At 46.0% G+C, this 12,414-nt stretch overlaps 1 protein-coding gene across 1 annotated transcript in view; it reads left to right on the top strand.

Moving 5' to 3' along the window:
• The window catches only part of ndrg3a (ndrg family member 3a), a 44,141-nt gene that overhangs the window by 15,311 nt on the left and 16,416 nt on the right, over positions 1-12,414 (top strand). Inside the window, exons 2-3 of the mRNA XM_084173580.1 lie at positions 1,107-1,190; positions 4,500-4,532. Of these exons, the coding sequence (XP_084029706.1) occupies positions 1,134-1,190; positions 4,500-4,532 (90 nt within the window). The 5' untranslated portion in view covers positions 1,107-1,133. The remainder of the gene's footprint in view (positions 1-1,106; positions 1,191-4,499; positions 4,533-12,414) is intronic.

The following is a 12,414-nucleotide window of genomic DNA, read 5'->3' as shown; positions in this document are numbered from 1 at the left end:
GGTTGAGTTCCAGACTATCCAAGCACATCACCAGCCTACCCTGAAGGTTATATGCTCAGCTCAAGGTTGTTAGAGAGAGGTGGGCCCTGACACAGGAAGTTATTATAGTACTGGAACTCCCATTGGCTGTTGTGAGTCCAATAGCCATGGCCTTTTCTATTGAAGACCAGCCTTCACCGTATTTGTACTGTTACTTTTTAGATCGATTTTCTATTAATTGTTGAGGTTGTTAATATATGAGTATTAACTTACCAATACATGTAAGTGAGAGACAATTACAAAATGGGATAAGTTTTATTTTATTCTACATGTTGTTAGAAGCATTGACCTAGGCCTGTCTCTTTAGATTCTATCCCCTGTTATCCCTTCTGTAACATGATCTTCTCTCAGAGAGCCAGGTAACAGAACACCGTTTACTGTCCTCACATTGAGCAAGCAGGGCTGAGGTCAAAGGGGGAGGTGCTGGCGGGGGTGTAGTCTCTCTCTGTGTAATTATTTGCCTCAAACGGAAAACAAATGAGGAGGGATTTGTGTGGTGTCCCTGCCTGCCAGCCTGCCTGCCCCCTTGCCTGCCTGCTGCCTGGTCCTTAGGTGTAGGCTATGTAAGGCTGGAATAACCTTTCACAGAGCACACAGAGGGGGAGAATGCCCTTCAATCCTTCAACCCTTCAGCTTCATCCTCATGCATCATCATCACATGCGTGTCATGGCGATACAGCTCAGGTCTGTGTGTGAGTCTCAGGGGAGGAATGACAGGGCCAGGAGGGCCATGGCCACAGCACGACACACAGCTGCCTGCCTCTCTCATCCAATACAAATAGATCAATCAGCCTGATGTGCTGTTACTAACCGCTCCCATATTAACTAATAGTGTGAAGCTGACATGAACTTATCGACGCAGCAGTGGTCTCTCAGATCTCTGTTATGTTCTGTGTGTGTGTGTGTGAATACGCAAATAATAAAGTATTTGTATGATGGTATGTGCTATAATTGTGTAGCTCTAATTTCAGAAGGTATGTTATGTGCTATGTATACCATGTGTGGCTCACATGGATCATTTGTTGTCTTCTTCTCTCTCTCTCTCTCTCTCTCTGTCTTTCTCTCAGTGTGGAGTAGAGTGACCAGACAGGAAGATGGATGAGCTACAGGACGTGCAGCTGACTGAGATCAAGCCCCTGCTGACCAATAAGGTGAGAGTATGAGATGACCACCTGCGAGGGAGAGTCACACATACACAGACAGATGTACACCACACACAAAATGTTGCCTATACACTGAGTATACCAAACATTAGGAATACCTTCCTAATATTGAGTTGCATTCCTCGGGGCATGGACTCTACAAGGTGTTGAAAGCGTTCCACAGGGATGCTGGCCCATGTTGACTCCAGTGCTTCCCACACTTGTGTCAAGTTGGCTGGATGTCCTTTGGGTGTTGGACCATTCTTGATGCACATGGGAAACTGTTGAGTGTGAAAAATTCAGCAGTATTGCAGTTCTTGACACAAACTGGTGCGTCTGGCACCTACTACCATACCCCGTTCAAAGGCACTTAAATATTGTGTCTTGCCCATTCACCCTCTGAATGGAACACATACACAGTCCATGTCTCAATTGTCTCAAGGCTTAAAAATCCTTCTTTAACTTGTCTCCTCCCCTTCATCTACACTGATTGAAGTGGATTTAACAAGTGACATCAATAAGGGATCATAGCTTTCACCTGGATTCACCTGGTCAGTCTATGTCATTGAAATACAAGGTGTTCTTAATGTTTTGTAGACTCAGTGTGAATTACACACAGAGACTTATTCACTGTTTGTCTCCATCGTGAACAGTGCTTCCCTCCCCACTCCAGAACTCTGTTCATCAAAGTGAATTATTTATAATCTCTGCTTCACTGTAGTGAGGGAAGAGAAAAGACTAGAGAAAAATAGAGGAATAGGAGTCAATAGAAGAAAAAGCAAGGGATGGAGTTAGGCTCAAGAGAGAGATACAGAGGATACAGAGAGAGACACAGAGAGATGGAGAGAGAGAGAGTAGGCAGATGAAGCTTGAAAGCAAGAGGGAGGGGAGGAAAGAGGGGAATATCAAAGGGGAACCTAGCAGAAACTCATCTCTTTTTTGCTTGAAAGATTCAGATGAGAGAAGAAAAAAACCTCCAGTAGATCAAAGCTTTCATCCCACCGTTCCTCAAGGACCTCCGTCTCCACTGCAGCATCGAGGAGGGGATGAGCTCCCAGCCTGCCTTGGGGTGGGGCATGGAGAAGGAAGTCAGCCCATCTGTGTAAATTGACTCGTTTTATACCCAGAGGGGACTATTCTGTTCCAGACAGTTCCAGGGTGATATTACTGTAAGTCGCTCTGGATAAGAGCGTCTGCTAAATGACTAAAATGTAATGTAAATGTAATATTACAGACAGTTACAGAAGGTTTTCACCAAAAAATGAATTTGGCAGGAGAAGTTCCGCCCACATTCATTTTCAACGAGGGCGCGTGGATAAATGTGCAGGGCATTGTGGGAAGGTGAGCGACGAGAACCCTGTTAGCGGAGCGGTAGAAAAAGTTCAGCTCTGCTCTACTTTATGCAAATTTCAGGAAAAGTGAAGCCTTGGAGCCAAGCGTTGTCAAGAGGAGGCCACGCCTCTGGTCAAAACCCACTGTTAGGCTTTCTCTGCATCACAGGACATGAGTTGATGTATAGGCTGAGGCAGAGGGTGTTGCGTCATACATCATGGGCTGAACAGGCCATTCATCACCTGACAGTGGTGCTGGTGAAGTGGGCTGGCTGTGGACAGACAGGTGGAAGGAAGGCAGCGTCATGAGCTCATCTGAATGAATGGGTTTATGGTTTACCTCTATCTCCACCTAGTGGCCAGGCCACCTCATTAAGAACCCAACTGACAGACATACTCACAGGAGCCTGCAGGATAGATGTGAGGACAGACAGACAGTAATGAGTTGACAGGAGAGGCAGACAGGTGATAAATAGGATAGCATATTTAGAGTATGTCAATTAGGCAGCGCATGTATATTGAAACACCCATAGTGGTTTTTTCTATACTGAACAAAAATAGTGGCGCAGTGGTCTAAGGCACTGCATCTCAGTGCTTGAGGCGTCACTACAGACGCCCTGGTTCGATTCCAGGCTGTATCACAACCGGCTGTGATTGGGAGTCCCATAGGGCGGCGCACAATTGGCCCAGCATCATCCGGGTTTGGCCGGTGTAGGCCGTTATTGTAAATAATAATTTGTTCTTAACTGACTTGCCTAGTTAAATAAAGGAAAAATAAAAATAAATAAATGCAACAATCAACAATTTTACTGAGTTACAGTTCATATAAGGAAATCAGTCAATTGAAATAAATTCATTAGGATCTAATCTATGGATTTCACATGACTGGGAATACAGATATGCCTCTGTTGGTCACATGTACTTTAAAAAAATGAAGGGGCATGGATCAGAAAACCAGTCAGCATCTCTTTCGCATAGAGTTGATGGCTGTTGATTGTGGCCTGTGGAATGTTATCCCACTCCTCTTCAATGGCTGTGCGAAGTTGATGGATATTGGCGGGAACTGGAACAAGCTGTCGTACATGTCGATCCAGAGCATCCCAAACATGCTCAATGGGTGACATGTCTAATGAGTATGCAGGCCATGGAAGAACTGGGACATTTTCAGCTTCCAGGAATTGTGTACAGATCCTTGCGACATGGGGCTGTAAATGATCATGCTGAAACATGAGGTGATGGCTGCGGATGAATGGCACGACAATAGGCCTCAGGATCTCGTCACAGTATCTCTGTGCATTTGAATTGCCATCGCTAAAATGCAATTGTGTTCATTGTCCGTAGCTTATGCCTGCCCATACCATAACCCCACCGCCACCATGGAGCACTCTGTTCACAACGTTGACATCAGCAAACCGCTCGCCAACACAACACCATACACGTGGTCTGCGGTTGTGAGGCCAGTTAGACATGTTGCCAAATTCTCTAAAACGATTTTGGAGGTGGCTTATGGTAGAGAACTTAACATTAAATTTTCTGGCAACAGCTCTGGTGGACATTCCTGCAGTCAGCATGCCAATTGCACACTCCCTCAAAACTTGACACATCTGTGACATTGTGTTGTGTGACAAAACTGCACATTTTAGAGTGGCCTTTTATTGTCCCCAGCTCAAGGTGCATCTATGTAATGATCATGCTGTTTTATCAGCTTTTTGATGTGTCATACCTGTCAGGTGGATGGATTATCTTGGCAAAGGAGAAATGCTCACTAACAGGGATGTAAACAAATTTGTGCACAACATTTGAGAGAAATACGTTTTTTGTGCATATGGAAAGTTTCTGGGATATTCTATTTCAGCTCATGAAACATGGGACCAACACTTTATATGTTGCGTTTATATTTTTGTTCAGTGTAAAATACTGTAGGTGAAACTATTTCTACCATCCAACACCTCAATAACATATACCTTTCTTTCCTCTTTTCTCTCAGAATTCACGAAATTTCCAGGACTTTGACTGCCAGGTGAGTGTCTCCAGTTATTATTAGCCTACATACATAGGCTACAGTCAGAAATATATCTTAATTATTTTTGTATCTTCTGACAGTGGACAGTGGTCTGTGCACAGTACAAAATACATAAGTATGAGGGTTGCCCTTCAACAGTCAGGTAGATGCTGCCTCTCCCAGGGGCTGTAAAGGGTTAACTAACCCTGGCTTTCCCAGCCTCCATGCAGTCATGCCTGTTCCCTGCATCACATCCTGGGCTAAATATAGCTACAGCAGGTAGGATAGTAAGCATGCTCAGTGGAGCAGGGCTGGTGTATGCTCTTTTCCTCCATGTGGTCCTGTCTGTTCACCCATCCCCCCCTTCATGCATACACTCAGACACACATATAGGCATTGTCAGACACACAAACACACACACTTTCAGACATATTCCCTTAACCTTTGCCACATCCATCGGGACATTGTACCAGCAGTGTTTGTATAGCCAGTAAATCCACCAGGATTTGTATAATTATTACAGAAGCTTCCATTAGTCATTCCACTGCAGCACTGCTGTGACGTCATCACCCAGAGACGGTGTGTGTGGATGTGGATGGGAAGGGGCGACAGGGCCCGAGGGTGAGGCATAGGGTATCAGTCACCACAGGGATGATGCAGTCCCAACCTGATGATGATCTCTGAAGCTGGAGACTCTTATCTCCCTCACTAACTTTAAGCATCAGTTGTCAGAGCACCTTACCGATCACTGCACCTGTACACAGCCCATCTGAAATTAGCCCACCCAACTACCTCATCCCCATATTGTTATTTATTTTGCTCATTTGCACCCCAGTATCTCTATTTGCACATCATCTCTTGCACATCTATCATTCCAGTGTTAATACTAATTGTAATTATTTTGCACTATAGCCTATTTATTGCCTTACCTCCATAACTTGCTACATTTGCACACACTGTATATATATTTTCTGTTGTAATTTTGACTTTCTGTTTTGTTTTACCCCATATGTAACTCTGTGTTGTTGTTTTTATCGCACTGCTTTGCTTTATCTTGGCCAGGTTGCAGTTGTAAATGAGAACTTGTTCTCAACTGGCTTACCTGGTTAAATAAAGGTTAAATAAAAAATGTTTCTCTTACATCACACGGAGGTAGCCACTAGATGTGTGTCACCCTCCCTCCCTTCGCACATTGTTATACATTTAAACTCTTGCAGGAATTCTGAACAAAATGATGGAGCTAGACATGGCTATGCTTTCAAAATGTGATGCTAAATGAGTGCAGTGTCAGGAGACCTGCTCTGGGAGCTGCAATGACACTAAGGGGGGAGTAACAGGGTGCTTAGCTCTGTTCAACATCACAATTCAGTCCTCCTTAGATCTAGCAGAGACAATGGTGTAATCCATTTCAGATATATTGTTCTATGTACAGTGAGCTTCAAAAGTATTGGGACACTGACAATTTTTTGCTGTTGTTTTGGCACTGTACTCCAGCACTTTGGATTTGAAATGATACAATGGCTGTGAGGTTAAAGTGCAGACTGTCAGCTTTAATTTTAGGGTATTTTCATCCATATCGGGTGAACCGTTTAGAAATTACAGCACTTTTTGTACATAGTGAGAAAGTTACAGATGCATAAATATCATACCCCCAAAAATGCTAACCTGCCCTGTTATTGTAATGTTGAGAGGTTATCTGTAATCATGGTAGCATTCACATTAATGTAGAAGTGTTCTATTCTATTCTTATTTACAATAAAAGTGACTCCAAAATGACACAATTCATGATTTACCATTCATTTCTATTGGGCACAAAATCTGAAACACAACTAAAACAAACAGCAAAGCTTGATGTAATCATTGTGTGCTAGGAATATGGGACCAAATACTAAGCTTTTGACTACTTTAATACACATATAAGTTAATTTGTCCCAATACCTTTGGTCCCCTAAAATGGGGGGACTATGCACAAAAAGTGCTGTATGAATGAAAATACCCTCAAATTAAAGCTGACAGTCTGCACTTTAACCTCATAGTCATTGTATCCGTTTAAATTCAAAGTGCTGGAGTACAGAGCCAAAAAAACTGCCCAATACTTTTGGAGCTCACTTTATAAGCTAGTTGAATTAACATGATAGTGTATGAATTTAAAGAACCTGACAACCTCTTCCCAGCTTGATCTTGGCCTTCTCCAGGAATGCTCTCTCCTCTCTCTTCCCCTTCAGTGGGTGAAGCAAATGGCTTCAAATGAAGTCAAACTGGGATTGCAAGTCATTGGCCCCCTGTGTTCTGCTGATCTCGTTTAGCCCAGGAGAGGGCGCTCTAAGCCTGACTGATGGTGCAGAGCAGAGGAGCTGGACTTTCGTGTCTAAGATGTGCCTGTACAATGCAGAAAACTTGTCTATGTTATTGAAGAATAATGTGGTTAAGATATTGGTTAATGTAGCTCCAAAGGAGAAGTGGGGAAAACAGTGCAATGAGAAGAAGTACATCAGTGTCCTCTTTAAGACGCTATCCCTGTCCTCCACTTTCTCCTCTGTCCTCCATCTCCTTGGAGGGGGTGGTTGGTGCTGAGACAATAGTGTCTGTATGACTCACAGGGACGGAGAGGTGACAGCTTGGCTGTGTCACTGTCACTACAGCTTGACTGTGTCACTGTCACTGGCCTGCCTTTGGCTGAGAGACTTAGAAACAGTCATGACGAGTCTCTATGATTGCGTTCTGAGGTGACACTGTGGAATTGAACCAAAACAGACTAATGAGAAATGTATACCTGAATTAAAGTGGTGGTGATTTATCAGTAAAAATATGTGCGCATAGCTGCTGTGTGCCTGTGTGCGGAGATAGCAGTCACTTGTGAACAGATTATTGATAATCCGGGTGGGGTGATTTTTACCAGAGATGCATGCATCATCATTAGACCGGACAACAGGTGCTTGTACAGTGTGAATGTGTCTCTGTATCCATACCTCTGCATGTGTGTGTATGTGGCACCCCCTGTGGGGCAGTAGTGGGAATAATTAATGTAGAAACACTAGGTAGTACGCTCCATTTGACATTTACATTTCAGTCATTTAGCAGACGCTCTTATCCAGAGCGACTTACAGTTAGTGCATTCATTTTAAGATAGCTAGGTGGGACAACCACTTATCACAGGCATAGTAAGTACACTTTTCCTCAATAAAGTAACTATCAGCAAAGTCAGCGCTAGAGGGGGGGGGGGGGGGGGGGATTGAGTCAAGTGCAAGTGTTGGTTCAGGAACATTTCTTTTTTTAGGAGGGGGGTTTAGGTGAGGAGGGGGATTATTGAAGATAATCTTTGAAGAGGTAGGGTTTCAGGTGCTATTGGAAGATGGGCAGGGACTCTGCTGTCCTAGCTTCAGGGGGAAGCTGGTTCCACCATTGGGGTACCAGGATAGAGAAGAGCTTGGACTGGGCTGAGCGGGAGCTGCCCTCCCGTAGGGGTGGGAGGGCTAAGAGACCACAGGTGGTGTAGGGTTTGAGCATAGCCTGAAGGTTGGGAGGGGCAGTTCCTCTTGCTGTTCCGTAGGCAAGCGCCATGCTCTTGTAGTGGATGCAAGCTTCAACTGGAAGCCAGTGGAATGTGCGGAGGAGCGGGATGACATGGGAGAACTTGGGAAGGTTGAAAACCAGGCGGGCTGTAGCGTTCTGGATAAGTTGCAGGGGTTTGATGGCACAAGCGGTGAGCCCTGCCAACAGCGAGTTGCAGTAGTCCAGACGGGAGATGACAAGAGCCTGGTTTAGGACCTGTGCCACTTCCTGTGTGAGGTAGGGTTGTACTCTATGGATGTTGTAGAGCATGAACCTGCAGGAGCGAGTCACTGCTTTAATGTTTGCAGAGAAAGCCAAAGTGTTGTCCAGGGTCACGCCAAGGTTCTTTACACTCTGGGAGGGCGACACTGTGGAGTTGTCAACCGTGATGAGAGGTCTTTGAGCGGGCAGGCCTTCCCTGGGAGGAAGAGCAGCTCCGTCTTGTCGAGGTTGTGCTTGACGTGGTGGGCCGACATCCAAGCTGAGATATCTGCCAGACACGCAGAGATGCATGTCGCCACCTGGGTGTCAGAAGGGGGGAAGGAGAAAAGTAGTTGAGTGTCATCCGCATAGTAATGATAGGATATGACGGAGCCGAGTGACATGGTCTATAGAGAGAAGAGGAGAGGGCCTAGAACCGAGCCCTGGGGGACACCAGTAGTGAGAGTATGTGGTGCAGACACAGATCCTCTCCACGTCACCTGATAGGAGCGGCCTGCCAGGTAGGATGCAATCCAAGAGTGTGCAGAGCCTGAGATGTCCAGCCCTGAGAGGGTGGAGAGAAGGATCTGATGGTTCACGGTGTCGAAGACAGCGGATAGATCTAGGAGGATGAGAACAGAGGAGAGAGAGTCAGCTTTGGCAGTGCGGAGAACCTCTGTGACACAGAGTAGAGCAGTCTTGGTTGAGTGACCCGTCTTGAAGCCTGAGTGGTTAGGTTCAAGAAGATCGTCCTGAGAGAGATAATAAGAAAGTTGATCAGAGACAGCACGCTCAAGTGTTTTGGAAAGAAAAGAAAGAAGCGATACAGGTCTATAGTTTTTGACGTCAGATGAGTCGAGTGTTGGTTTCTTGAGGAGTGGAACGACTTGGGCCATTTTTAAGTCAGAGGGGACGCAGCCATTAGTCAGGGATGAGTTGATGAGGGAAGTGAGGAATGGGAGTCAAGCAGGCAGGTTGTCAGGCGGCCAGAACTCACTAGTCGCAGGATTTCATCTGGAGAGAGAGGGGAGAAAGAGGTCAAGGCGTAGGGTACTTCTGTGTGAGTGAGACCAGTGGATTCAATAGGCTGAGTGAATGAGGAGCGGATGTCGTCAACCTTCTTTTCAAAGTGGTTGACAAAGTCATCTGCAGAGAGTGAGGAGGGAGGGGGATTAAGGAGGGAGGAGAAGGTGGAAAATAGTTTCCTAGGGTTAGAGGCAGAAGCTTGAAATGTAGAGTGATAGAAAGCAGTGAATACAGAGGAAGAGAAGGTAGAGAGGCGGGAGTGAAAGGATGATAGGTCCTGCGGAAGTATAGTTTTCCTTCATTTTTGCTCAGCTGCCCAAAGCCCTGTTTTGTAAGCTCACAATGAGTCACTCAGCCAGCTCGGCCTGGAGGAAAGGGGACAGTGCGAGTCATAGGATGTGGAAAGGGAGGAGAGTAGGGTCGAAGAAGCAGAATTAGGAGACAGGAGGGAGACGGATTTAGCAGAAGGGCGAGATGATAGGATAGAAGAGAAAAGAGTAGTGGGAGAGAGAGAGCGAAGATTGCGACGGTGCATGATCATCTGGGTAGGGGTTGAGTGGCTAGGGTAGGTGGAAGGAGTCAGAAAAGGGGGGGGGGGGTTTGCAGTGAGATTAGTAGGTGAGCAGCCTCTAGTAAAAATGAGGTCAAGCGTATTTCCTGCCTTGTGAGTTGGAGGGGATTGGGAAAAGGTAAGGTCAAAAGAGGCAAGGTGAAGAAAGAGAGAGTTGGAAAGAAATTAATCGAAGGCAGACGTTGGGAGGTTGAAGTCGCCAAGTATGAAGAGCGGTGAGCCCTCATCAGGAAATGAGCTTATCAAGGTGTCAAGCTTATTGAGGAACTCTCCAAGGGCACCTGGTGGGCGATAAATGACAACAAGCTTGAATGGACAAGTGACAATGACAGCATGGAATTCAAATGAGCAGATGGACAGTTGAGAGAGGGAGAGAAGAGAAACTCTCCAGTTAGGAGAAATGAGTAGCCCTCTGCCACCACCACGACCAGATGCTCTTGGACTATGAGGGAAAACATAGTCAGAGGAAGACAGGGCAGCTGGAGTAGCAGTGCTCCACCCAGCTCGCCTATCACTGTCGGTGGAGTTCACACTGTAGGACCAATAGAACACACACTGAGTTTGCTGCTCCGCCCACTCGATATATTCTACAGTATGTACCTGTTGGTCTCCACGGGTAAACTCAGCCCACTTGGCCAGCAATATCAATCTGTTATGCTGCATTCATAACATCTCGTAAATTTGTAAATACCAGCATACGATTGGGAAAAATCCACTTGAACGCCCCTCCAACTGGTAATTGCTAGTGGGAAACTCGCATAGAGATGAGATAAAATATATGAAGAATCAATAGGTTATCAGGTTCAATAGAGAAGGAGAGACGTTTACAGAGAAATATCTGTGTATCGCTGTATGCACCAATCTCTCACACATACTGATTCCAGTGAATGCATGCGTACACACACTCACTCATATAAGTGATATAGAGGAATGTGGATTGTTATTACAGTGTAATATAGACGTTTGTCAATCTCTTTAGGATACAAATGTATCTTTTGCAGCCCATCATGGTGAAGGTTCTTTGGATGACCATGGGGTCACAGCTGGTTCATTGCACAGTCATTAATGAGCAAAATCATTACTCAATGCCTTACTTACTGGAAAATCTGCTGTTACAAAATCATATTGGTGCATTAGAAGCCTGAGATCATATTGATATTCAATGCAGACCTTCTTCCCTCAGAGCCCAAAATAGCCTCAGCAATTTGATGTTTCACTGCCACTGCCATTTGAGTTTTCACTCTGCAACACAAAGATATTATTTTATCTTCATATGATTAGCCTGGTTGCTCATTGATGACAGGTACAGTGTTTAATCCAATTCTAGCCCATGAATTGACATCTCAAGATGATGCTCTGATAATTCATCAGGATCAGACAGTGATTTCAGAGCGCTGCTGCTGCTGAGCTGATGCAGAATGCACTGGAAGGAAGCGGTCAATAGTCAAAGTCAGCATCCCTTCTACAGCACCTCTCTCTCTCTCTCTGTGTTGTCAGAGTGCTGCTTGTCTCCTGGGATGCCTGCCTGCCTCCACCTAATACCCCCCTCTCGCCTTTCTCTCTCTCTCTCTCTCTCTCTCCTCTCTCTCTCTCTCTCTCTCTCTCTCTCTCTCTCTCTCTCTCTCTCTCTATCTCTCTCTCTCTCTCTCTCTCTCTCTCTCTCTCTCTCTCTCTCTCTCTCTCTCTCTCTCTCTCCTCCGCTCTCTCTCTCTCTCCTCTCTCTCTCTCTCTCTCTCTCTCTCTCTCTCTCTCTCTCTCTCTCTCTCTCTCTCTCTCTCTCTCTCTCTCTCTCTCTCTCTCTCCATCCATCCATCCATCCCCCATCCCTCTCCTCTGTTCTCCTCTAGCTCGCCCCCTTTCTGCCCACCTGACCTGCTGAAATCCAATTAAAATAACTGGTACACAGCCCTGGAAGCACGGACGCGCTGTGCTTACCAAGTGCAAACTGCAGTCTCACTCACTCTGTCTCTCCCTCTATCTCCCGTCCTCTCGCTCTGCATCTTTTCCATCCCTCCCACTCTCATTACAAATATTCACCCTTTCTGTCTCTCACTATCTCCTTTCCCTCTTGCTGGTCTAGCTGGTGCAGTTAGTCTCTCTACTCCCCATTACACTCTTGCGCTCTCTCTCTCTCTCTCTCTCTCTCTCTCTCTCTCTCTCTCTCTCTCTCTCTCTCTCTCTCTCTCACTCTTCCTCCTGCGCCTCCTCCCTCCTCTCTCTCCCGCCCTCATTGTGGAGATCTTTAAAGCTCCCAGCAGCAAACAGTCCTCTCCTGCCTGGGAAACATGTCAGCCATTCTGGACCTGGACCAGATCGCATGCTCTGGGAATGCAGTGGTGAGTGCGTCTGACTGACACACCTCGCTGGGTTTAGTTTGACAGGGCTGGGTCTGGGTAGAGAGACCATGGCTCTCTGGGAGAGGCTGGGCTGGTCTCCCTGGCTGGTTGGCAGCATACCTGCCTGCCTAACTGCCTCTTCAGACAGACGGCTAAGCAGCTGAGCCGTTTCAGTATGCAGAGAGGCGTTTGTGTGGGTGGACACTGGATTTGT

This window comes from Coregonus lavaretus, assembly GCF_964263955.1.
Source record: "Coregonus lavaretus genome assembly, chromosome: 12".
Taxonomy (NCBI): Eukaryota; Metazoa; Chordata; class Actinopteri; order Salmoniformes; family Salmonidae; genus Coregonus; species Coregonus lavaretus.
The sequence above is the reverse complement of the archived record's forward strand: the minus strand, read 5'-3'. Positions and strand labels throughout refer to the sequence as shown.